A 27798-nucleotide genomic window follows, 5' to 3' on the forward strand; every position below is an offset into this window, starting at 1 on the left:
GCTGAGTTTACTCCCTACTAGGCGCAAGAAAGATCGCAGTGCCTCTGTTTCCTGCTGAAGAGAGCTGCCCCAACCTTGTGCACGCTGATTTGGGAGCGCTCTTTGAAGTAGGCATGCTGAATTAAGGCTGCTGTTCTAAGCAGTGTTACTGGGTGAACTTGCCTTCTGAGCTTAGGGTTGCCAATCCCCAGGTAGGGACAGGGGATCCCCTGATCTGGAGGCCTTTCCCCCACTTCAGGGTCATCAGAAAGCAGAAGGGGGGGAATGTCTGCTGGCCACTCCATTATTCCCTATGAAGATCGATTCCCATAGAATACTGGAGAATTGATCTGTGGGTATCAGGGCTCTGGGGGGCTGTTTTTTGAGATAGAGGCACCAAATTTGTACCATAGCATCCAGTGCCTCTTCCCAAAATACCGTCCAAGTTTCAAAATGATTGGACCAGGGGGTCCAATTCTACGACCCCAAAAGAAGGTGCCCCTATCTTTCATTATTTCCAAAGAAGGGAAGGCATTTAAAAGGTGTGCAGTTCCTTTAAATATGATGGCAAGAACTTCCTTTGGAGTTCAAATATGATCATCGCGCCCTTGCTGCTGGCTCCACCCCAGTGTCTCCTGGCTCCACCCCTAATGTCTCCTGGCTCCACCCCCAAAGTCCCCAGATATTTCTTGAATTGGACTTGGCAACCCTACTCTCCAGGCTCCACCCATCAAATCTTTGGGAATTTCCCAACCTGGAGTTGGCAAACCCTATCCCCTCAGCCAACCATCCTAGGATGAGGCTGAGGGGAGGAGGCAGAGTGGAAGTGACAGGAAAGACAGGAAAGGTGGAACAGCTCCCTGGCTATTTTGGTGGCCTTTGAAGGTTGCCTGTGCTGGGAGGCCATCTGTGTGGGCTGTTGATAGGGTCACAGAGGTCTGTTGATGGTGGCAGCCATGACAGCTTTTGTGAGGCCACAGTTAGAGCAGCACTCCTTTCTGAGGCCAGTTGACAGAGAGAACACAGAAAAGCATAGGAGATGTGTGTGTCTCTGAGGTAAGACTGTTTTGGCAGTTTGCTCAATATTCCTAGGCCTGAGTGTGTAGGGGAGTCAGCCAATGGGAGGTCAGAGACTCTGACTGAGCTGTGATGGGCCAGCTATTTATTTTGTGCAGGTATTAGCCAATGGCCACGCTCGATTTGGTCACTACAAGAGGATTATGATCTATGAGATAGATGATAGATAGATAGATAGATAGATAGATAGATAGATAGATAGATAGATAGATAGATAGATAGATAGATAGATAGAGAGAGATTAAGAAATCTAGTGAGGTGATCACTGGCAAAAACAAACTAACAAACCAAAGGGGAATGAGCTCTGGGGGTTTTTTGTGTGTCTTTTATCTTCTCCACGTATTTAAGACTGTGAGTCATTTGGAAACCTGCAGTACTGTTAAAAGAGTGTAAATACATTTTAGAACTGTTCCTTTCCAATTCAAGAAAATGAATGCTGCATTTTGAATCAAAGGGAAGTGGCATTGTATTCATATATAAGAGCCCTTCTCATCCCAAGACATAATAAGTACATACTAAGATAACTCACTAATACTAAGACAACTAATATAACAAATACTACTAAGTGCATAGTAAGACTTATTAAGTACATACTGAAACAGTTGAGAAATAACTTACTTCCTTTGCTCCTGAGCGACAAAGAAATCATACTCCACCCACATAACTATATGAGGTATGATTTTTAAAATGTTGAATGTGTAAGAAAAATCTGAGCAAGGAAAGAAATTTCTCAGTTGTTTTATGAGTTATGCATTCTAGAAGGCAGGTGTGATTTGCAATACATTTCAGTTCCTGGAATATTACTAAGGGATCTGCTTTACATATGTTTATGTATAGGATGATTAGAAAGTGGGATGCATTCAGGATCCTAATCCAAATTAAACTGAGAAACAAGACAACTATATCTATGTCCTTGTATAGTACTGCTTGAGCATTTCACCAACATAGTCATTTTAATCTCTACTATTTTTTCAGAAAATGATGTTTTAATGTACAATCCATGTTTGTTTTTTTCAGCCCAAACTCATTGTAACATCAACTTTTGGAATAGAACCTGGACGGAAAGTGGAATATATACCACTTCTAGAAAAAGCATTGCAGATGATAAAACACCAGCCTGAAAGAGTTCTCATTTACAACCGCCCTAACATGGTAGATTTACAGTTAATACTGCTACTTTTTTTATTTCTGAATATTTTAATTGGAATATTTCATTTCATGATACTTAAAAAATGTATACTGTCATAGCAAGACTTTTCTGGTTTGGTTATTTAAAGTATAAGAACATAAGAGAAGCCATGTTGGATCAGCCATGTTGTATGACATTTTGTAATTTTCAAAATAGCTGTTAAAACTCTTGTGGCTATAAACTTTGATACATTTGATGTCTTCATTTGGAAAACTAGCTGAATATATTTGAACCATTGCTTTCATAAACTACAGTTGCAGTATTATATCCTTTGTTGTATAGGGAACTGTCCCTCTTACCCAAGGAAGGGACATTGACTGGCAAGAAGAAATGGCAAATACAAAGCCATGTGACTGCATCCCTGTTCTTTCAGACCACCCACTTTATATTCTTTATACATCAGGAACAACTGGCACACCAAAGGTAGGCTCTGTCTTTCAGTATAAGTATCTGTGACCAAATTATGTTTTATTCCACATGAGAGAGCATTTAATTAAAAGGCTGAAAATGTTTTCCCAAAGCTTACTACTAATAGAAGATGAGCATGGTTGGAACTGACTTAATCACATTAGGTCAGATTTCATTACTCTTAATTTACTCTGAAATATATTGTTGGTGAACATTTGAGGCATTTGTATTTCCTGTCCCTAAAGTACTCCCAGCTACAATTTCATCTTGTATGGTACACTTTGAAGATTCCAGCTAGTTCAGTTGTGTTGTGTCTCTAATATCCAGGTTCTGTTCATTCCCCTGGATGACATATGACTCTGTATTATGCTAGATATGGTTAACTTGAAGGATCTAAGTTCCTGTGTGGAAGTGGCATATGATGAGATTGATGAAATGTACTATAACTAGAGAAATAACTTTAAATAATTCACAAGTTAATGAGAACCAAGAGGAATTATTACAGTAACAGAGAATTTGAGTAGGCTGAATAAGAATGAGAGGAGAAAGGGATACTAAGCTATTCATGAAGAAAGACTGAGAATTCCTTTAGATGTTAACAGAAAGTGCCAGTTACTTGATGGGCAAATTACACACCTGTCTGATGAGGGTTCTTTGTACTGTTTAAAGAAGAGCATATGTAGGGGAGCTGATTAGATTTTAGATGTGGAAATTGCTTGTGTGTATCCCTTTGTATGAGTTTCGTTTCTAGTATTTGGATTGGATCCAAAATTGGCAATATTTAATTTTTTAATTTCTGCCAAATATCTGCCAAAATTGACAATTTCTACATCTTTTGCTGAAGCCTTCCTCATACTGGGTCTCCTGTCCTCCAAGATCAATATTTTGTGAAAATTAGTGGGCTGGGGTGGGAGGAGGGGTAGACAGGCAAGTTTTGTACAAGTGATGGAAAATTTAGTCTGAACCCTGTCCTTACAAAGAATCTGTGTCTGCCAAATATGCAGATCACTCACTCATATGGTTGGGTGTTCATTTAACATCTGAAGTAACAAGTTAGGATGTATTTAGGCAGGTCACAGTTAAATATACTATAATGATCAAGGAATTGTCTGAAGGAAAGGTAAGTAATTTTTTTCTTGTGATGTGGTGATCATAGAAAACTGGTAGTGTAGACTTCATTGTGCTGCTTTCTTAAATGGATTTGTGGGAACTGGAAGTGTTGAAACTGTGTTCCTGTTAGACAGATTGTACCCATCTGTGCATATCTTCAGCTCCATTGAGACCGAAAACCACTGCTTTTCATTCAGTTACCTGAAGCATCAAATAAATCTTATACTACACTTGATCTTAGCCACACAATAGGGTCACTGGCCTAAGTTTACTGCATTGCATCAGTTGCAGCAAAAAAAAGATTGGTATTTCATTTTCAGCACATTTTTGAGGACATGAATTCCAGAGTATGTCACCTTTTATTTTAGAAGAAAAAGGTTTTAGCTCTCAGAAGTGCAGCAATAAGCCCCACAGCGGAGTCTGCTACAGGCTCTGAGATTTCTCCCCTAGGAGCTGGGGGGAGAAGTAGTAATTGCCTTTGCAAGTTAAATCATAGTAACTGTAATTTCCCTGACGAGAAGAGGTTTCAATGCATATTTATTCACAATTGATCTTAATTTCAAATTGCTTCTCACTTAGGGTGTTGTTAGACCAACAGGTGGCTATGCAGTTATGTTAAATTGGACCATGTCAGCTGTATATGGACTTCAACCAAAAGAGGTAATTTGAATTTGCATGCTACTTTATAATTACGAGGATTTGATCTCAATGTTCTGTTTCTAATTTATTTTTTTAATTGTAGGTTTGGTGGGCAGCTTCTGATTTAGGCTGGGTAGTTGGCCATTCTTACATTTGTTATGGACCTCTGCTACATGGGAATACAACTGTGTTATATGAGGTAATTGCTTGTCTTAATGCTGTTTGTAAGCATTGCTTCACTTTTTAAGATTTTAGATATATGCTGTTGCTCTTAAAAGTGTACACCATGTAACTTGCTAGACATATCTCCAGGCCCAGCATGTGGGAGTAGGCCATGTAGGCAGCTGCCTAGGGTGCCACATGGCTTGCAAGGCACTGCTAGGCACCCCCTCCCCATACTCCAGCCGATGCAGCTCTGTCTCCCCTGCCCGAAACTCAGGTGGAGGAAAGAGGTAACTCGGCCTCGCTTCCGGGCTGCCTTCCCTGCAGAGAAGACAGCCCGAGGGCAAGAACAAGGCCCTGTGCTGGCTCTTTTCCCCGCCCGAGACTTGTTCAGAGGAAAGAGGCGGCTCAGATTCACTCCCAGGCTGCCTCCCCTGCAGCAAATCAACAAAAAGGGATCACAGTTGATAAGACAGCCAATGAAAGAAACAAATATTGTGATATACTGACTAAGAATGTTTAATGAAACCAAAGATTTCAGGTTTTCATGGCTGGTAACATCATTAGGGTTTGTAGAATCTTTCGGGATCAAGTGCCGTGTTCTACTGGAGAAAGTTTTCTTTCCAGACGTTTCATTCTCAGCTGCGGAGAACATCCTCAGTGGTGTTGCAGCCGGAGCAGGCGCTCAGACCTTCTTGGCTGCTGTGCATTGAGTGGGGCCAGGGCTGCTGGAGAGCTGCTATTTGTAGGCTGGAGGGGGTGTGATGAAAGGGCAATTGGTTTGTGGATGTGCCCATTGTTTGGTGGGGCTTCCTGGAAGGGTAGTGATAAGGAAACTGGCTGTTGAATGTAACCATTGTTCTGTGTTAATTGCTGGGAAGTTTGGAAGGGGTTTGAAGATAAGGAAGATGGTTGTTGACTGTGCTGATTGTTCTGTGGAATTTGCTGGTTGTTCTGAGACTTTCTGCAATTTATAGTCTGTAGGGTGTTTTGCAGAGCTGGGTACCAAGATTGATGGATGGAAATGCCTTCTTCCTTTCTGTTAAAATTGTGCTGGTGTTTGTATATCTCAATAGCTTCTCTGTTCAGGCGAGTATGATAATGTGAAACCGTAGAAAGGACTTCAGTTCTTTCAAAGTGGATGACGTGGTCTTTCTGGGGCAATTTACTCACTTTCTTTACTTTCTGGGGCAATTTACTCACATGTTGCTGAAGTTCCAAGGTCTTCATACTAACACAGGGAAACCAGAGGTTTTTACCTTACCCTTTACTATGCAAATGACTTCAGAAAGGATTGTAAAACAAACGGAGGGTCTGGGCTGCTTTCCCTCCCTTTCTTACAGCTTCACAGCTCACTGGGAGCAGCCATGTTGTTCTGTCAGCTCACCCCCCCCCCCCCATTCAGCCTGGCTCATACAGATTTAAAGGCACACACACCTTCTAAAAAGCAAGACTTTCCAAGCTTCTTCTAGCCTTCTGAAGTGGAAAGGCACATGGTGGCTGTTGGGGTGTGGCTTCCCCCTGCCGGCCAGCTGACGGGGCAGGAAGGAGCCCGCAAAACCAGGGGATCCCCTGCTGGAACCTGGGGATCTGCAAGTCTAGCTTAGAATAACACAGGCTCAGCTGTAGGATGGAAGCACTTAGATCATGAAGTTACATCCCAATGGGCTTCTGGGTTCATCTAATTACTTCACCAAGCTGTCAGAGAGGGTGTGTGATGGATCATTTCTAATTTCCCTCCTTAACCTCTATAATCCAGGCTTTTGATTGGTCAATAGTAGTCTTGGAGTGTGACTTTGAACCTGCAGCCATAATTTCTGATAGGGGTAAATAATTTAGCTTTAAAAAACCTTAAACTTAAAGGCTGCAGGAAAATATGTAAAAATGTTTTCAAGGTACTAAAATCAAAGAAACCCTATCAGAATGTTCTATCTTGGACCCATTCTTAGGAAGAGGAATGTCAAACCTCTTTTACATGTATACAATTAGCTAGAAAGATGTCTCTTCATACTTTCTTCTAGTATTTTGCCTGATTGTCTGCTGATTGTCCCAAATTTCTATGCTTTCTATCGCTGATATTTATCAAATACTTAATATTACTTGTGATCTTTGGGAGTTTACTGAAGACTGCTAGGGCAAGATCTCATTCATGATACTAAGACTTCTGGGGTTTCACTGAACAATTTTAGTAGGGAAGAAAAGCCCACACAGTCTGTTTCTTTCTTTTTCTTATGTACATGCACACTCTGATATCCTTCTTCAATCACGTAGAGTGCATACATAGAGTCTATACCACCCTTCACCACCTCTGTCCCATAGATTCAGGGTTACAGGTAGTTCAGGCAAGCACAGTATCTTCTTCATGGTCTCTGTGCTTCACACCCATGGAATTAGGGTGCCTGCGCCAATCCCAATCGGAACCTAGAAAGCCCGGGATTTTCACGGCCACACCCAGTGAGCATGCCTCAAGTGTGCATGCCCACAAGGTGGGGCACGGACATTCTGCCAGTTCTCTTCTGACTGCCATGTCGAACAATTCGTTCTTCCCAGCTCCGGTCGGTACTTCCCTTTATTGCCTTTTCGCCTTTTTGCCCAGTTCTTCTATCGTTCTCTTTCTACTATCAAAAAAAAAAAAGAAAAGAAGAGAGGGAGTTATTGACTCTTTTTTTGACCCTTCGGGGTACCCCCCCTTTCCCACCCCATTTGGACTCATGCTTCGCTCGGTCTATGGACAAGCGGTGGGGGTTCTTCAAGTGCTGTGAGCGTTGTGGCAGTAAAATAGCTCCTCCCGATGGTCACTCACTCTGCTTGCTGTGCCTCGGAGAAAGCCACCAAGTCGACTTCTGCCCTCACTGTGCTCGGATTTCAAAGCAGACCAGAAAGAATAGGGTAGCCTGCCTTTCGCTGCTCTAGTGGAGTCCACCCTTACTCTGAGTAAAATAGCTTCAACTCCTTTGACACCGTCGTTGACCGCTCTATTGGCACCAACATCAATCCCGGCAGCAGAGACAGGTGTCCACAGCCAGCTGCTGTCCGATACCGTTTGCCCCCTCAAACGTGCGGGCTCGGTTTCGCAATCGGAGTCCTCAACACCTGCAAAGAAAGGCAGGGAGGACTTGGGGTCTCATACGGATAAGGGAAAGAAACACAAGAAGGATAAGGAGAAACAGAAGAAGCGCAACCGTGTTAGTCACACCCCATCTCCGACCCCGAATGGTTTGGTATTGACTCTGACTGCTGTCTCAATGATTCTACCTAAAGAGATCTTGGCCTCTCCATCTTGTCAGAGAAGCCCCTCGGTACTGAAAATCCTATGCACTCAGGCCCTCTCCAGTTCTGAGCCCAAGTTCGATCTGATGCAGTAATCATCTTCTCCTTGCTCTAGTCCCGGGGCAATAGTGATAGAGACTCTCCGTCAGGCCCTGATGCGTCTCAACCAACCTTACAGCCATGGCCTAGACTTCGATTGGTCGACCCCGACATCAATCATCAGTCTACTTTCTGCAGAACACCTCCGCCACCGACATGGGATCAACATCTGTGGTCATACTTGTACAGGGGCTACCCCTTCAACCCATCCCCATGGTACTCTCCGTGTGATGCGCTGGAGTGGAAGCAGCGCTCGGAAGCATCCTTCCACTCCAGGTATCTCATCATTCACCAACCTGAAGTTCACAGTCGGCCACTGTCTCTGTCCCTCTTTGGCAGGAAGGCCGAAAAACAGAGAAACCTCGTGAGCCTAAGCCGGCAGAAACTCCTGTCATGTTGCCCGCGAAAGACTTACCTTCAACACCGCACTTGTCGGAATACTCCGATGTCCAGGGAGCATCGTCCGCCTCCAATACAGACTCCGATGCCGAAGGCTCCATTGATATAACTCGAACTGAGTCTTCTCCAAACCCTCAGATCACTGATGATCTTCTCATCTCGTCCTCTGAAGACCTGAAATCTTATGGAGATCTTATTAAGCGTATGGCCCAGTCACTTTCCTTACCAATAATTCAACCTCAGCCTACAGTTGATGACACGGTCTTTGATATCATGCAATGTTACACATCCACTGCCAACGCCCTTCCAGTCACCAAGGTGATCCTGCAAACCATCAAGGAACCCTGGTCTAAGCCAACATCCATTCCAGTATCCTCCCGTAGGCTCGATCATATGTACTGTGTTCAGGAGATTGGGGCTGAGTTTTGGTTCACACACCCGCGCCCCAATTCCATAGTGGTCTCTTCGTCATCTTAAAAAACCAGAAAGGTACACTCTACTCCACCTGATAAGGAGGGTAGGAAGATTGACAGTGCTGGCAGAAAATTTTACTCGGCAGCCGCATTGGGAATCAAGATCTTCAATTACTCTGCCTTCATGGCTCGCTACCATTACTCACTTTGGGAACAGCTTTCTGGGTTTTTTTTTTAAATAATCAGATTATTATTAACAGATTTTCAGTTTACAATAAAGAACACTGTAATCTATCTGGGAACAGCTTTCTGGACACCTAGCTTCACTCCCTGAGGATAAGCATCCCGCAGTAAAGAAATTACCAAGGGAGGAAATGCTGCTAGCAAAACAGCAACTAGCTGTGTCTAAGCACATGGTCAATACTTCTTCAAAGACACTTACCTCAGCCATCACTCCACAACGCCATGCCTGGCTTCGAACCACAGCCTTGCAGCCAGACACCAAGGCCTACATAGAAGATCTTCCCTTTAGAAGATATTGGATTTATATCCCACCCTCCACTCCGAAGAGTCTCAGAGCGGCTCACAATCTCCTTTACCTTCCTCCCCCACAACAGACACCCTGTGAGGTGGGTGGGGCTGGAGAGGGCTCTCCCAGCAGCTCCCCTTTCAAGGACAACCTCTGCCAGAGCTCTGGCTGACCCAAGGCCATTCCAGCAGGTGCAAGTGGAGGAGTGGGGAATCAAACCCGGTTCTCCCAGATAAGAGTCCACACTCTTAACCACTACACCAAACCGGCCGAAGATCTCTTTAGTACCACTACAGACTCAGTCCTACAGGAGATGGACAAAAGCATTAAAACGTCACGCAATTTAGGTGTTCCTTCTCCTGCCCCGAGGGCCTTCAAGTCTAAACCCTGGCAGAAACCCTGGAATAAGAAGCCTTTCCAGAAACTATCTCCAGATCACACCTGGAAGTCATGCTCCTCGCACTCTGGAAACAGATCTTCCTGTGACAACAAGGGCAAGTTTACATCCCTGTCTGCACAACAGACGAGGGCAAAGGGGACTCGCACCCTAAACAGCGCCTTTGACTTTCCGATTCTGGCAAACCCTCCCTCTCTCCCTCCCCCCACTCCTCTGGACCCACGCACCTTCACTGATAGCTTTCAGCATGTCGCCTTATCACTTCAGATCGTTGGGTTCTCTCCATTATAGAGGAGGGTTATGTGATAGAATTTGCTTGTCTCCCGGACAAGTCAGTATTCATACCAACTCCTCCTTCCCCGGCTCTGCTGGAGGAGGTTCAAAACCTTCTACAGAAACAAGCTATGGAGCGCGTTCCCCACTACTCTCTGGGTCATGGGTTTTATTCCCGTTGTTTTGCAATACCAAAGAAGGATGGGGGAGTCAGACCCATCATGGACCTCCGGGACTTGAACGATTTTATCATATACCAAAAATTTTGAATGTCAACTCTTCAAAGCATTCTGCCGTTAATCAAACAAGGGGATTGGATGTCTACATTGGATCTAAAAGACACGTACTTCCATATTACCATCCATCCTCAAAACAGGAAGTATTTACGTTTTGCGATACGTCCAGATCACTTCCAGTACAGGGCCCTTCCCTTTGGGCTGTCCACTGCCCCACATATATTCACCAAAACCGTGGTGGTGGCGGCTTACCTGCGTCTTCAAGGAGTAGTTTTATTCCCGTACATAAACGATTGGTTGGTAGTGGCGAGCTCAAGGGACCTTCTTCTGCAACATCTCGACCTGACTCTGAATCTTCTTATCAACTTGAACTTGGGCTTGAAGATACATTCCAAGAAATCCCATCTTGTTCCGGCCACTATGGTACAGTTCATAGGAGCAGTGCCAGACACCAACTTACACAGGGCCTTCCTTCCCCAACAACGAGTGGAGGATATAGTATCCCTGATCAACCTCCTTCAATCTCGGAGGATGGGCTCGGTTTTTCAAATTCAGCGTCTTCTGGGACTTATAGCAGCAACAACCAACATACTTGTCTTTGCCAAGCTGAAAATGCGAACTCTGCAACTCTGTTTTCTGAAGCAATGCCGCGGCTTGGTAGGATCTCCTCTTCAGCTTCTCCAGATTCCTCCCTCGGTCCTCCGGATTGGTGGAGAGAGAAAAACAACATCTTACAGGGAGCACCATTTTATCTCCCACCCCCATCTGTGACAGTCACCACCGACACATTCCTGTGGGGTTGGGGAGCTCACCTGAATGGCCTCTGTGTGTGAGGGGGCCCGTGGCCCCCTCTTTCCTGCATCATCACATCAACTTCTTGGAGCTTCTAGCCATCCAGTATGCTCTTTGGTCATTTTGTCCACTTATTGCTCACCGCACAGTGGCAATTCTGACGGACAATACGATAACACTCAGCTACATCAATCATCAGGGCAGGACAGTGTCGAGAAAACTGTGTGCCCTGGCAATGGACATCTGGGAAGAGTGCATAAGCCTGCAGACCTTCTTGGTGGCATCCCATCTCCCAGGAGAGCTCAATTTCCAAGCAGACTCTCTCAGCAGGGGGGCTGCCCAGATACACGAGTGAGAGATCAGCTGGCCTTACCTGTCACCAGTGTTCCAACAATGAGGTTGTCCTGTGATAGATGTGTTCGCTTCAGCTCTGAACTGGAAGTGCCCAGCCTACTGTTCCAGGGGCGGGGCAGGCATAGATTTGTTGGGAGACGGCCTCCTCTTCCCTTGGAACGAGAAGTTCCTATACCTCTTTCCACTCCTTCCATTGCTGACCAAAGTAGTCAACAAGATGTTGCAGGAACATCTGGACTGCATTCTGATAATGCCATGGTGGCCACGGCAGAGTTGGTTTCCTATTCTGCTAGGTCTAGCCAATGGGTTGTTTCACCTTTTTCCCCCAGAACCAGATCTTCTGTCCATCCAGATTGGGCAGCTCTTGCACCACAACGTTGCACATCTCAAACTAACAGCATGGAGGATTACTCCTCAGGCTTTTCAGCAAGAGTCCAGCACGTTTTATTGAACAGTCACAGGTCTTCTACCCGGCGATCTTGTGACTATAAGTGGTCTAAGTTTGTGGACTTTCTGGGGAATCCCAATGCTGACGCGCATGCGGTGGGACTACTGCTAATTTTTGAGTTCTTGCTGTCTTTAGTGAATGCAGGCCTGAATTACTCTTCAGTTCGTGTTTATCTAGCTGCTATTACAGCTCACCATGACCCCATAGATGACTTTTCTGTGTTTGCACATCCATAGACAAAGAGATTTCTTAAGGGCCTGCTTTGTCTGCATCCACCCACTAGAAAGCCCACCGAGCCTTGGGACCTTTCCTTGGTGTTGGATAAATTGTCAGGTCACCCATTTGAACCATTGAACCTCCTCTCATGGAAAACAGCCTTCTTGGTTGCCATTACCTCGGCTAGGAGAGTTGGGGAGCTCATGGCTTTGCATTGTGACCCTCCTTACCTTTGTTTTCAAGAGGATAACGTTTCATTGGTTCCTGACATCTCGTTCCTTCCAAAGATAGTTTCAGAGTTTCACCTTAGTTTGGACATTTCCCTGCCAACATTCTACCCCTCACCGTCTTCCGAAGAGGAGAGATGGTTACATTCATTGGGCATGAAACGAGTTTTGCTTTTCTTCCTTAGATCGAAAGTCTACAGGAAGGACCCACATTTGTTTGTTTCCTATGCTACTGCTAGGCTAGAAACTAAGATTACGTCTCAAAGATTGTCGAAATGACTAACAGAGACTATTAAGCTCTGCTACTTGTCAGCTAAAAGACCCTTACCAGGACCCGTGTGTGGGCATTCCACACAGGCCCTGGCCACATCCACTGCCTTCCTTCTAGGTGCTTCGTTGGCTGACATTTGCAAAGCCACTACTTGAGTTTTGCCGCATGCCTTCATGAGACACTATGCTTTGGATGTGCGCAGACACCAGAAGGCTCAAGTGGGACGTCTGGTCTTACAGGCTGCTACTTCTGGATGACCTCCAGCACCCTCCTCCAGGTATGTCTGCTTGCTATTCTCCCATGGGTGTGAAGCACAGAGACCACAAAGATAAACAGATTGCTTACCTGCAACTGATGATCTTCGAGTGGTCATATGTGCATTCATGCTAACCATCCTTCTTCCCCACTGCTGTTGGTCCTTTGTCTGGCCTTGACAGCGGTCAGAAAGAACTGGCAGGATGTCCGTGCCCTATCTTGTGGGCATACGCACTTGGGACTTGGCACATGCTCACTGGGCATGGGCGTGAAAATCCCAGGCTTTTTAGGTACTGATCGGCGCAGGCGCCCTAATCCCATGGGTGTGAATGCACAGATGACCACTCAAAGATCATCAGTTACAGGTAAGCAACCTGTTTTTACCATCTGTCTTGCCTCTTTTAAAATACATAGAAAACCATGACCATTTCATATACCATGTCCTCTCTCTCATGCACAGAGACACCACTGGACAAGGTAGCCCAGTCCCCTTTAATAATCACCCCTTACTCAGACACTGCCCAGACACTATTGGAGTTGGGAAGTCAAACACTGCTTTATTCATATGCTGCCACTATTTATTCATATCCTAACATATGCATAGGCTGATAACCTTAGCTTTTATGTGTGTGTGCTTCTTTCCATGAGACCACACATCCAGCCCTACATGATTAAACAAACAACGAGTTAACTTTTATTTTGGTTTGAACATAACATTGGAGAAAATCAGGCTGTGATCACAAAGTTCCTTTTCATTTCCCTATTCCAGCATTTGGTTTTCTTTGTTACAATTCATCCTTTTTGCAGTCACCCTAAACCTGCTCTTCTATTGCTTCACTCAGCCAGACACTCTCTCAAGTGCACTAATGGCTCTTTTCAACCATCCCCTTCATCAACATTCCATTAGCTCTCATTGGCTGCTGTTAGGGAGAGACAGAACCTAACTTGTCAGTCACTTGTAGATATAGATTTTCTGGCTTTTCAAAGATGTTGTGTTGTTAGTTGTGGCAGCCCAATGCTAGAGTAACAGGAAAAAGTGAGGTTGGAAAGGTAAAGGTTTTTAAACAGCTAATCTCCCTTGGTTCTTGGACAACCTTGGTACAGGGCAGCTGAGGATGAAGAAGGCGATTTCAATGCTCCTGTTGCTTGGTAAGTGAATTTGTTAAGGCTTCATGTATGTGGAATATCTTTCTGGAGAATGTCCAGAGGACCTGGCTCCTATAGTTCTGGTCATGATCTCTATTACAGTCAGTGGCTTGAGCTGAGCAGGAAAGTGTTGGCTCACTGCCTCATCACCCTCTGTTGCTGTGCACAGGTGACAGAAGATTTCAGAGATTTCTAGAATGTCTCACCTGTGGCCTGTGCACTCCTCTATGTGTGTTTGCACAGAGTATACTCTTTAAGAAGAGCAACAATTACAGATAAATACATTCTAGTTAAATATTGTATCTGGTTCATTCTCTTTGTCAGATTTGTGATAAAGTTTTGAGGCGTAGGAAGCTGCAGCTTATTAAGTAGATGCTATTTTATGACAGTAAAGCCCAGTGGGTGAGACCTTTCAATCCTTTATTCATTCCTCATTGTGTTGCCTTGGTTTGGTAAGAAACTCATAAATAGCCAAGTGGAATTTTTTTTATACTTCCCACGTAATAAGCAACAGTGGAACGGATCTCTTATTAGTCTCTCCTGCTCAGAAGACATGACTGAGAGAAGGGAAGCATGCCCTGGAGAGCTGAATAAGAGAGCCAGTTCTTCTGTTGTTTTGTTATGTGAAAGGTATAACAAATTGCCCCCTGGCTGTTTATGCAGTCTGGCAGTTCAAGACATTGCAATGAGGAAGTACAACAAATTTCAACTTGGCTATTTCTTCAAGGACTTGAATGGAAAAGAGTCACTGTGCACCATGTCAATTATGCAAAGAAATAATAAATCCTGTTTGGTGCCTATCTTTATTTCCTATGTAATATGTGTCAAAAGTCTTGCTGCCTGATGTCAGAGCTTCAAATCTAAGCAGGGTTGGCTACAGTTAGTGCCTGGATGGGAGACCACCAAGGAGGACTGGGGTTGCCGTGCAGAGGAAGGCAATGACAAACCGCCTTTGTTCGTCTCTTGCCTTGAAACCTCATGGTCCTGGGTAGGGGTGTGCATTTGGTTCGGTCGAACCGAATAGACCGCTGAATACCCCCTGATTCGGAAGTATACGGCGTTGTATACTTTCGAATCCAATTAGAAGCCATTATATGGGAGCTGTATACGGCTCCCCGTATACTTCCAAATCACTATTCGGAAGTATACGGAACTCAATGTAAAAGGCAGGAAAAGAGCTTCTGCAGCCTCAGGGAAGCTGCTTGCTTCCTTTCCCACCTTTGGAACCCTTTTCCTGCCTCTCCCATAGCCTCCCTGGGATCAGGGAGGAAGGGGGAGAGGAGCCCCAGCAGCCAATCCAAAGCATGCATTGCAAATGCATGCTTTGCAGGGCTGTTGTGCAGCTGATGGCTGGGCTAATCCCCCAGCCATCAGCAACATTGTTGTTCTTTTGTTTACTTGAGTATCCAAATAAACACTGTTCTCTGGCCAATCACAGAGCAGTGGTATTTTTTTAAACTGCTCTGAGTAGGGACAGAGAACCTTTTTAAGGAATCTGCCTGGCTGAACATTCCATTGCTGTGGTGTTGGTGTTGGTGCGAGAGAGAGATTGTGCTGTGCTGGCCCTTGGGCTCAGCTGCTGCTGCTTTCTCTCAGCCTTGCCTGACCTGCCTGGAGAAGACATCTAAGGTAAGACATTCTTGGGGTTCTTGTTTTTATTTTAGTTAGGATAAAAGTAAAAGGTCTTTTTAAGACTCAGAGTCCCTTTACTTATCCAGATTTCGGTGGGTGAGTACTGGGTAGCTTATTTGGGTTAGGGTTAGGGGGTTCTGCTGGGGGTGGGGGCCTGGGGTGGGGGGGTTTGCCAGTTTGCCTATATTTAACTTTAGTGAGTGGACTTTTAAAAGTGCAGTGTCCTTTTACTTTTCCTGATTTGGGTGGCTTGGATTTCTTGAGGTTAGGGTGAAGTTTTTTTTGGGGGGAGGGGTTGGTTAAGTTCCTGTATTGTTAAAAATCAAGGTTTTTTTTACTGTTTTAAAAGGATTCTGTGTTTGATTTGTTGCTGCTGCGTTGTGCTGCTGTTGTTCCTTTTCTCTTCTGGTTCTGGTTCTTGTGGGGGGGAGGCTGTTTGGCCTAATTTTCATTTTTAATGTTCAGTTTTTTAACAGTTGAGTTTGTTGGCCTTTTCTCAGATTTGTTTGGATCTGTTGCTGTTGGTTTTGTATCCTGTCCAGTTGTCCCTTTTCCTGGTTCTGTTTTTTTGGGGAGGGTTATTAAAAGTTAAGTTTCTTTCTGTCACGTTTGGGTTTTTTTTAATTACCTCTGGTTGGTGTGAGGGGGCTGGTGTGTGGGCTGTGTGGGGTAGGTCACTTTCATGTTTTTATAGAGCTATTTTTGGAGTCTGAGAGTTCCATGCAGTTTTGGCTCTCCCTCAAATTCCCTGCCCCCTAGTAGCCTCGGATTATACCCTATTTTGCCATCGAGTTCAGTGGCCCATAGGGTATAATGGTGGGATAGGGGCACCCTCTTTGGGTTCCCCTGGAATGGGAACCCCTGGCCCAATCTTTTTGGGACTTGGAGGGTTCATAGGGGAGAGTCCCCTGCAGGTCCCATGCAAATTTGGGGGCTCCCTCAAACCCCCTCCCCTCCAGGCGGTTTTTTTTGCCATTGATTTCAATGGCCCATAGGGTATAATGGTGGGATAGGGGCACCTTTTTTGGGTGCCCCTGGAATGGGAACCCCTGGGCCAATCATTTTGGGACTTGGGGGGTTCATAGGGGAGAGTCCCCTGCAAATTTGGGGGCTTTCCCTCAAACCCCCTCCCCTCCAGGCAGCTTCCAATATAACCTATTTTGCCATTGATTTCAATGGCCCATAGGGTATAATTGGGCTGTATATTCGGAAATAGCCGTATATTTCCGGTATATACGGCTATTCTGAATACCGGTATTTGGAAATATATGGTATTTCGAATATTTCGGCCCCATATATTTCCGAATCTGATTAATTCAGATTTTTTTTTTTGCACACCCCTAGTCCTGGGGTTACCACAAGTTGGTTGCAACTTGATAGCATACAATTATTATTAATTATGGCATCAACTTGGGTATTCCTTGCTGAAGATATTGCTTATTTCTCAGCAGCAATGTCCTATTTGACACACACATTTGAAATATTGGGCTTTCTATATATTGGTGTGTTTTTTAGTGTACCATGAGTCAGGGCTGAGACATTTATGGTACAGCAAAGGAATAATTTTCTTGTATTTGTACACAGGCATTGCTTGAACATGTTGCTCACAAGTCGATACCACTGTTGTATTCAGAGCTTAAAATATGAAAGAATCATGGAACACTTTTACCCAGCGACAGCTTTAAAACAAATTTCTCCATAGGGGAAGCCTGTGGGAACTCCAGATGCTGGTGCTTTTTTCCGTGTGCTGGCAGAACATGGAGTAGCTGCCCTTTTTGCTGCACCAACTGCGATTAGAGCCATCCGTCAGCAGGACCCTGAGGCTACCTTGGGGAAGCAGTACAGTTTGACAAAGTGAGCTTAAGCTATAGCAGAAGTGTATTTACTGTTAGAAGCAAGGACAAAGACTATTATATAGTGAGTTTAATGAGCTATGAAGGTGCTAAAACAAATAGCCTGATAATTTGCATATTTGTGTGCATGCATACGTATTGTCAGTTTAGAAGTATTTCTTTCTGTTGTCTTGTCTACTAGTACGTCTCTCTTCAAATGTCTTAAGGGTGGGGCAGTGCAGCTGCTGTTTCCACTCCAGAAGTTAGAGCCAACTTAGTGTAGTAGGGTGCCAAACTAAGTTTGGGAAGACCCAGGTATAATTCTCTCCTCAGCTGTGGAGTTTGCTGTGTGGCCTTGGACTAGTTGCTGTCATTCTAATCTACCTCATGGAATTGTGAGGATAAAATGGAAAAAAAGAGAATGGCAAGTACTGCCGTGAGCTTCCTGGAGGAAAGTAAGATAAAAATTAAAAAATAAAGATGAAAATATTTTTAAATTAAAAAAAATGATTCTAGGAAAACTGGGTGCTCCCAAATTTGCTTTCCCTGACCACTAAACTGGGGGGAACCAGTCTTTTATTGGTTACAGTATGTCTCTGACCATATAAGATAGACCCACTTTACCACAGGTTCCTCTCTACTGAAAATGTGTTGTCTGTATACCCAGTCAAGCTCTATATTTGACAGAAATCTTTTATCAACTATGTGATCCCTCTTACAACTTTAATGAGCTTTGCTCTGCATTTAATTTCCTTTACCTGAGAAAGGCAAACAGTAAATGCTATCAATAAATAAAAATTGGAGAGTAATTTGAAAATAATCTTATTTAATGTAGGTTCCGAACATTGTTTGTAGCTGGTGAGCGATGTGATGTTGATACACTAGAATGGTGCAAAAAAATCTTCAAGGTGCCAGTTCTGGATCACTGGTGGCAAACAGGTAAGTTCTATACAATTTATTTTTATAAGACAAGGCAATTGTTACTTCCTCCTTGATTGAACTTTGTGTCTTAAATTGGTTAACAGTTATGGCTCCTTAAGCTTATGTGAATGTCTCCACATTGTGCTGGTCTATGACTGTAATAAATAAATTATTAATTCATATTGCAATAAGTAGTTGGAACTCAGCTCTCCTTTGACCATGGACTCTAGCAGGAATATAACTTCTTGCTTTCTTGTGGTCCCTCCAACTGTGTTTGTCTCAGGCAGACACTTTCACAGAAATGTGTAACGAGATTGTTATGTGTTGGAAATATGTATCTGTTCTGTATGTCCTTTGCAATGTCCTAAAGTTCCAGTCATTATAGGGTTAACACTGTGCCTGATTCCCTATTGTCTGCATGACCTAGGAAGAAAATACTGACTGCTGTCAATCAAGGTCTAGAAGCAGGAAAACCTGTTTTGTTTGTTTGGTCAGTTAGTCAGGTGACTTCCTTTGTTCAGGCAGAGAGTTCAAGAAGGAGGAGGAAGTGGTCTTCCATTAAGCACATGGTCTTCTAGTGTAAGCATGTAATTCTATAGCAGGGGCGGCCAATGGTAGCTCTTCAGATGTTTTTTGCCTACAACTCTCATCAGCCCCAGCCAGCATGGCCAATGGCTGGGCCTGATGGGAGTTGTAGGCAAAAAAAACATCTGGAGAGCTACCGTTGGCCATCCCTGTTCTATAGTGTTTGTTATTTTCACCTCCCAGTATCCTTTCCCATTAGAAATAAATATGTTTGTGCTTTCATGTTAAATGCCTCTCAATGATTATTTGATCCAGTGATCCATCGCACTGTTTGAGATAAAGAAATAGAATTTCAAACAGAAATCCCTAACAAAATTGATAACAGTCGACGGTTGTTCTTGCTACAAAACTGCTTATAGCATGGACTGTTTTTTGAACTCTAAATGATTTTTTAATCTGGATTGCCTTTGAGAGCGTTTAGAAAGCAATAGACAAAAAGCTGCTATGCTGTGCAGACAAGCCTCAATTTTAAAACGCCTTTTTTTCTCTGGCCATTACTGAGAGCATTCTGACTTAAATGAGCTTTGAATTCAGATTGTCTCAATCTGGAAACGCTGCTACTTTTATCTAAAAGCCTCAGATGTGCTAGAAAGGAAATTTTTGGAGCTTTTTAACCCTTTCTCTGTGGATTATGTCGGAGACCTTCGAAGAGCCTTGCTGCAACCACGCGGGAACATTCAGCCACTTTTTCTCTCCAGTGAGGAAGGAAGAATCTTTAACCCTGCCCTGCCTGATTGCTGTGAAAAATGTCGAACCCAGAGTGAGGAGCCACTGGATCTTCTGTTTCCACGTCTTCAGGAACAGCCACTGCATACCTTGGTTTTGGTAACGTGAGTAACGTACCAGTGATAGGATTTAGTACCCTGAAGTTGACTAAGAATAATTTCTCATTCTGGCTCTCGTTCCTAACGCAAAGACTTGAGATTTATGGAGCTGAAAAAGATTTGTCTGAAAATTCCCCTGAGAATGAGCAAGAAAAATCAAATTTGAAAAGGCTAGATGGTTTTGCAAAAACTCTCACTTTAGAATCTATTGAGGCATATGAAATTCCTGAATTGCACACTCTTAAAACTGCAAAAGAAATGCTTGAATGCCTTAAAGATAAATATAACAAAACTCCCATAAGCACTATTCCTGATTTAAAGGGCAAAATATTTGGTTTTCAAGTGCAAGAAGGGGAGAATGTGACTAAACGTCTGAAGGAATTTATGTGCATGCAATCCAGACTACAGGAGCTTGGTGAGGCTATTGCAGAAAGAGACTTAATCTCAACTATATTGAAAGCTCTACCCAGTACTTACAAACCAATTAAGATGATTTTGAGACTGCAAAAAGATTTGAGTCTGGAAGGCCTGTTAAATGCTATCAAGGAGGAAGGAGCCTCCAGATCTGGGGACAAGGACAAAGGAGTAGCAATTTTAAAGCACATGTTTCAAATGAGGGAACACGGGCGCCATCTCGTGGCCATAGAAATAATAGCAGCCAGAAATTTTTAAAGCAGAAATTTTCCAAGCCACATGGCCCAGGTGGGAACAAAGAAAGGAACAGAGAAAGTACCATGCATGTTAATAATGTGAATTTTATTGGTGAAAGAGGAAGATTTTTGATTGATAGTGGATCTTATATGCATATTTGTCGATATAAAAGCATGTTTTCAGAGTTGGATGAAAGTCAGAGACCTGAAATGATAGGTGCCAACCAGAAACTCTTACAAGTTTGTGGTGTGGGTGAGATCAAAATGAAATTGCTTACCACTGATGGAGATTTAATGCCAGTAAGATTGAAAAATGTAGCTTATGTACCTGATTCTATTGAGAATTTACTCTCAAGCCAAGTGCTTATAAGAAATAATTATGCTGTATATCTTGATAAAGGAGATGAAGGGGAAATTATTCAGAAGAATTCTGGAATTAGTTTTAAACGGGATGTAAGAAATGGAGCTCATTATATTATGGACTTAAGTGAAAGGTCAGATGCTGTTGATGTTGTGGAAAAGATTGTTTGCCAGACTGAAGGCAGAAAGTGTGACCAAAGGAGATGTGTTTATGCTTGGCATGTAAAGTTAGCACACAGAAGCATGCAGTGTTGAGAAGTTGTTAAAGGACTGTGTTCTTGATGTTGTACATTGTGATAAATCCAAGCAAAGATGTGATGTTTGTCTGAGAACAAAAGGAACTGCACCTTGCTTCAGTGGAAAAAGCAGTATGCATTATGAAAAGTTTTTGGAAACAATATTCAATGATGTTGTTGGGTCTATAAAAGCCTCAATTGGGAAAAATAATTTTTTCTCAGTTTTCACAGAAGCAAAGACAAAATATAGTGCTGCCTATATGTTCAAATCAAAGGATGAGACTCTTGATAAATTTAAAGAATATGTTGCCATGGTTAAAAACAGATTTGGGCGTGCACCTCAAAGCTTGCTGACAGATGGAGGTGGTGAATATTGCAACAGTGAGTTCAAGAAATTTCTGAAAGCCGAAGGGATTGAACACAAAGTGACTGTCCCATACACTCCACAGCAGAATGGGAGTGCATAAAGACTTAATTGTGTATTACAGGAAATGACCAGAGCAATGCTCATGCATTCTGGATTACCTAAAGGCCTGTGGGCTGAAGATGTAAATACAGCAGTGTATATTCACAGTAGAATACCTTCAAAAGTAACAGGAATTACTCCGTTCCAGGCTTGGTTTGACAAGAAGCCAGGACTTAAGCATATTAAAACTTTTGGAGCAAAAGCCTATGCATATGTTCCTAGAGAAAATAGAGGGAAGCTTGATGCAAGGACTGAGATTGGATTCTTAGTAGGATATCCCTCAGTGGGAAAAAACTACAGAGTCTATGATCTAAAGCTGAATAAGACTAAACTTTGTAATGTTATGTTTGTGGATGACAGTAATTTGCCAAGAGCACCCTGTGTACCTGATTTTGATCCTGAGATTACTGATGATGCTTTTGAAGATTGGTGTACCTGGTTACCTGTAGTGACCACCGGAGAACCGGCAGGTCTTCTTTCTGAAGACTACTGAACCAGAAGGAGAAATGGGGACTGCACCGCAGGGAGCAACAGAACCTCCATTCATTTTAAGACGATCAGAAAGAAGCACAAAAGGGCAACCACCACAGAAATATGGATACTGTGGTACTGTGAGATCCATAGAGACTATGAAACCTAAAGAGGAATCCAAGAGATGGAAACAGGTGTGTGATCTACCTAATGAAGAAAAGGAGAAATGGATTCAAGCAATGGAACAAGAGATACTATCAATTTATGAAAAAGATATATGGACTCTTACAAAGCTACCTGCAGGAAGAAAGCCTGTTGGATGCAAATGGGTCTACAAAATAAAATACAAAGATGATGGAACTATATACTTGTACAAAGCAAGGCTAGTAGCCAAAGGCTATGCACAAGAATTTGGAACTGATTATTCAGAGACTTTTGCACCAGTTATCAATAGTGCTACACTTAAAACACTACTGAGTGTGGCATCATCTAGAGATATGCTCATAGAGCACCTAGACATTAAGACAGCATTTCTTAATGGTGAGTTATCAGAGGAAATCTATATGGAAATACCTGAAGGTTCTCAAGTCCCTGGCAAAGAGAACTGTGTTTTCAAACTCAACAAAGGACTGTATTGTTTGAAATAGGCTGCAAAAGGTTGGTATGACAAAATAACTGGGATTGGTTTCCACAGGTGCCTTCCCTCCAAGTCCCAGCTGAGCACACGTGGAGAGGTCTTCCGGAGGATCAGCTGTTTTGCAGGTTCTGCTGGGTTGCCTGGTTGAAACAGGGCAACCCAGCAGAGCTCCAGCTTAGCAGGGGGAAGCCTCCCTCTCCCCCGGATCAACTGTTTTGCCAGCTCTGCTTACTCAGGCACCCTGCAACTGCTTTTTGCCTGGGGAAGCCAACTGTTAGAGGGTGGGCACAAACCATCCCCAAACCTCCATAGGAAGTTTAGGAATAGTTCATAGGAGGCATGGTTCCTGAACTCTTGGTTTATGAACTACGAACTGGCCCGGTTCATGCACAAATGACATTTTGTGGTTCATTTTGTGCCCATCCTTACTCTCATTCCTTGTCATCTGTTAACTTCATGTATACCCCAGTTTAGTGTAGTGGTTACGAGCAGTGGACTCTAATCTGGAGATTCCCCACTCTTGCACATGCAGCTGCTGGGTGGCCTTGAGTCAGTTACATTTCTTTCAGAGCTGTTCTCTTAAGAGCAGTTCTCTCAGAGCTCTCTCAGCCCCATGTACTTCACAGGGTGTCTGTTGTGGGGAGAGGAAAGGATGGAGATTTTAAGCCGCTCTGAGATTCTGAGTGAAGGGCAAGATATAAATCCAATCTCCTTTTCTTCTATCCTACTTTTCTCCCCAGTGGTGACACAAAGTGGCTTCCAACATCCTCCTCTTCTCCATTGGATCTTCACAACAATCCTGTGTGGTTGATTAGGCTAGGACAGAGTAAGTGACCCAAGGTCACCCAAGAATTTTCCATGGCAAAGTGAGGATTCAAACCTGGGTATCCCAGATCCTAGTCTGATACTCTGACTACTACACAATACTGGTGATCACAACAGTGACATCTGATTTCCTGTATCCATTCCATACCACTTCAGGCAGATGTTTTTATGTGCATTAAACATGTATCAAGCATTCTTTCCACTAGTTCTGTTTCATATTTGTAGCTGTTCCTTGGTTATGTTGCTGTCCCTTCCTTTGTGCAGTTCTCATTGAAGAGACAGAAATTGCAAGTTCAGACATGGTGCTGATCGCAAAGTTATTTTAGGATTTGCTGAAAGAATGAGATGGGAAGGGAGGGGACTGTTTAAATCTCATTTACATAAGTGAGAGAAGCTGTGACTGCCTCTGGTTTTATATTTTTTTATGAAAATGTTACAGGTTGCTGATGTCATTCCTGTTGCTTAGCAACAGCTTTTTCTAGTTCAGAGACTAGAGCCCTCATTAGGATAAAGTAGATGGTTTTACTGATGATTTGAGAATAGTGAACTGAGAGTTAAGCTCCATGAATCTCTTTTATAGAAAGAATAATCCTTTACAAGATTTAAGGCAGCCATGATGATGCTTTTGTTAGGGAAAGAGCAAAAAACAGTTTATAAAATGCTAATCTCTGCTGTAGATCATTGTTACCTAAACAAGATAGTATCAGACTAATCAGTTGCTTCCATCTTTATATTATTATGATTACTAAAGCAGAGATAACATGTTCTTGAAATGATTAAATTGTAAATGGTTAACACTGAGATGCGTAATTATTTTCAGTAACAACAGTTTATGCCTGTTGCCTCAATTCTATGTACTATAGTTTAGCAGCCAATGAAGTCTTTGGATTAAATTTAAATAGAATGTTGTAATTTTGTAAAATGCATTAAAAAACTTTTCATTTTTATGTGCAGTTTCTGATATATTTGGAATGATTTTCAGAGTGCTTTTTCCTCCTTAACCTCTGCATAAAGAAGACGCTTGGCTAATTTGGTTTCTCTTGCCTGTGGTTCAGTAATAATCTGGCTGACTGCCTCTTTCTTTCATACCATGTGATGTGAAGTCTTGTATACTGTGGGACATGGGGATAGATCTGTTTGTGCTAGGAAAGTAGGGTGTACATTTAGAAATGAAGGAAATAAAATTGCTATTTCCATTTTTTGAATTAAATCAGAATAATTCATGTTGACCTACTTTTTCAGCTTCTGTTTTGTGAAGGGTTTGCAGATTTCAAGATTGAGACTGGAATGGCATTGCCTTGTTTTTCAGAATTTCTCTATGATCGTGAATTATATGCAGCATTTTTAACAGGCCAGTGATTGCAAATTCCACAAAACTGTGTTTTGCAGTATTTGTCCAGATTGACTTTATTGTAAGAATCTCAGAGGCCCAACTAACTCTACTGCTTTGCACCGCAAAGTGGTCTTAGTTCTCTTCCCTAATGTCCTTACAGCTATTGCTTTGTGTGCTTCTGATGTCCCAGGATGCTTCTGTAGATTCTGTAGAAGCACATAGGTTCTTCTTTTGTTCTCAGGAATTGTGCATATATATTTCTTACGTTGTTTGAATTGTGGGAAAAAACCTTTAAAACTGTTGGCATGCTACTTTCTGCACACCAAAGAACTATGCATAATATTCCTTGGATGTGGTTGTTCATTCATCTGTTTTAACAGAATTTGATGCTTGTCTACTGAGGTCACTGGGGCACCTCACCACTTGCTTTTCTTGTTAGTTCCCTTTCAGATTGCCAAGTTGAATGCCCCTTCAACCATGTGAGAGGGACATATAAATTGCACAGCCAGTCCAATGTATATATCACTTGATTTTTAAATTTGGATTTTATACATTTGTGGTGGCAGCCATCACCCCCCCCCCCCCCAAATAATTACAACTGCAAAGCTCACCTAATACGGTGTTAGCAGGGCATAAATTCATTGTGACCCTTCCTTACACATCCAGGGATATGTTGTTCACCACTTTGAGGTCAGGCAGCAATTTTTCTCCAGGCCGGTTTTTCCAGGGATGTTGGAGGGTGTGGGCTTTTTGTTTTTTTGTTTTTGTTATCTTCTGGGCATGGTACAGGTGTCAATGGTAATGTCTGGGGGGAGGTATTTGTGAATTTCTTGCATTGTGCAGTTGGTTGGACTAGATGACCCTGGAGGTCCCTTCCAGCTCTATGGTTCTATGAAATTTTATGAAATGATGAGTCTTTAGAAAGGGGAAATTTCCACACAAAAATAAAACATTGAAACTTTCCGCATCTCTTACCTCTGACAATGACGTGCAGAAGGTAGAGCTGCAGTGACTGCATGGTTTGGCAGCTTCAGTTTCTGTGATAGAGGTGAGGCAGATGCCTAGATGGCTTTTGAAATAGTTGACCAGTGCTCTCCCTCCTTCCTTGATACTCTGCAGGCACTCTGAACTAACTGTGTTTATCCTCACTGATGTCACCATGATGCTGTCAGGCTGTGTTCTGTAGTGATATCATCTTATTCACAACATGATTCCTGTGATTGGCTGGATCACATTGTGCGATTGCAGCAATGATCAGATTTGTCACTTCGTTTCTTGATAGTTTCACTGTAGCTGGATCATTCTCACAGGATTCCTTTCTTTCTTCTAACTCTGTCTTCATTTGTGTTGGGTGGCAGAGTATTAAGATTGATTGCATATGCATTGTACTTTTACTTTGAAAACCACTAATATCTTACATAAGAAGCATAAGCACATTTTAAAGTCAATTCTTTTCATATTGTCTCACAGGGTGGGTGCGTTTTGGCTTACTTGGAGGGTTGCAGTAGGCTCAGGAGCCATTTGCCCTTGATCAGGTAGAATCACTGCACCCAACTCCTGGAAAATTCATCTACATCTGCTTTATTAGCAACCTCACGACACAGTTACAGTCAGCTTGTCATATTACTGACAGCCTCTGCCTCCATTGACCACCCCCAGGCATGCTGAATTACCACCTTTAAGGTTCTGCCTAGTATTTGGCCCTTCCACAGAGCCTCATTCACTCTTTTCCCCCCAGTCCAGCCTGCTTCATGGATGACCAGTGGTCTCTCTCCCCACCTAGGGTGGCAGAGGCCATGGCCCAGAAGCACCCTACAATGTGTATCTGGTGATACCTGTCCCACTAGCAGACTCTTAATGGACACCCTAAAATCTGCCACCATGCCTGGCCACTACTGACTCCACTAGGCCACCGCCCCAGCAATGTTCCCTCTAATTTCCCCCCTACTGACCAGATCAGGTTACATCCTGAGCATAATATAACTGCTGTAATCTTAAAATGGGCAATGGGCCGTGCAAGATCCAGTGTGGCTCCAGATTGCTGCTGAGTAGGACTTCCTGTGTTAATGAGTGGCTGCTCAAGCTCACAGCTTAGAGGGAACACTGTGCCCCAGTGACTCCCTCTCCATCCAGGCTTGACCAGTCTACCTGTCACACATACATATGCATAAGTGCACAGCAGTGCCACTAATATACTTGATGGAAATGGCATACTGTTGTGATTTCTCTGATGGTTTTACCTGTCAAAACTTCCAAAACATTTATTTCAAGGTACAGCAGGTCTTCTGGCACTAGACTGAAAGTATATTCCAATCATGAGGGATAAACCTACAAGGAATCATTATTCAGTAACAAAATGGCCATCCAGTGAAACATTGCCTATTTAAACTGATTTGTGGAAAATTAGTTTTGGGAACTATGACCCCAACAAAATCAGTACTTGAATTTAAGTGACTTACTATGAAATAATATCAGCTGTATAATAGCCAAAGAGCAAAACTCTTTCCTGCATGTGAGACTTCCATTGATTTTCACTTGGAGCAGTAGCAGCTGATCACAGAGTAAAAATTGGAGTCCCCAGGCATGCTGAATACTAAAAATAGTATGCTACGTTACTAATTGAAATAACTTTTTGTAGAAGTTATGTTTGGATATACTTACTAACTAGAGAATGGCCTTTTTACTTTTTAAAGAAATGATAAAATTTAAATTATCACAAAGATTTAGGATTAAACTAGATTAGATGTCAGGATTTGTGATTGGATCTACAGTCTCTTTAACATTCTTTCAAAAGTAGCTGTGGAGATTCCTATAATTTTTCATCACTATGTGTTGTCAACAATTTTTAAAAAATGGTATAAAAGATCCCAATCTGAATTGGGGCTCATACTATTGCTATTTAGAGAGGAAAAAAACCTTGAGAGTGTTGATCATGAACTCCTAATATTGTGTGTTGTTTGATTTTAATTTGATCTTAATTTCCTCTTCTTTGACACCTTTAGTCCTTTGTCAGTGGCAATTTTTTTATATTTCTAAAGCATACAGCCTTATAAATACGATTTCAGTAATATGTTATTTACTTTGCTGACAGAATCATTGCTTTGAAGTTGTAATTTTCCTTGTCTTTCTTTCAGTGT

The 27798-nt window shown here is 42.8% G+C and overlaps 1 protein-coding gene across 4 annotated transcripts in view; it reads left to right on the top strand.

Annotated features, from left to right (window-relative positions):
- Nucleotides 1–27798, top strand: part of ACSS3 (acyl-CoA synthetase short chain family member 3) — a 102606-nt gene that overhangs the window by 25064 nt on the left and 49744 nt on the right. For 2 of the 4 annotated variants that reach the window (XM_060245137.1, XM_060245139.1), the window contains 6 exons: nucleotides 2074–2208; nucleotides 2528–2668; nucleotides 4343–4423; nucleotides 4506–4601; nucleotides 17224–17375; nucleotides 18189–18292. In XM_060245137.1, the coding sequence (XP_060101120.1) occupies nucleotides 2074–2208; nucleotides 2528–2668; nucleotides 4343–4423; nucleotides 4506–4601; nucleotides 17224–17375; nucleotides 18189–18292 (709 nt within the window). Of the gene's footprint in view, nucleotides 1–2073; nucleotides 2209–2527; nucleotides 2669–4342; nucleotides 4424–4505; nucleotides 4602–17223; nucleotides 17376–18188; nucleotides 18293–27798 lie in introns of those variants that run through there. The other 2 variants (XM_060245138.1, XM_060245140.1) reach the window with 2 other exon arrangements.

Source organism: Heteronotia binoei, chromosome 8 (assembly GCF_032191835.1).
Source record: "Heteronotia binoei isolate CCM8104 ecotype False Entrance Well chromosome 8, APGP_CSIRO_Hbin_v1, whole genome shotgun sequence".
In the NCBI taxonomy this organism is placed as follows: Eukaryota; Metazoa; Chordata; class Lepidosauria; order Squamata; family Gekkonidae; genus Heteronotia; species Heteronotia binoei.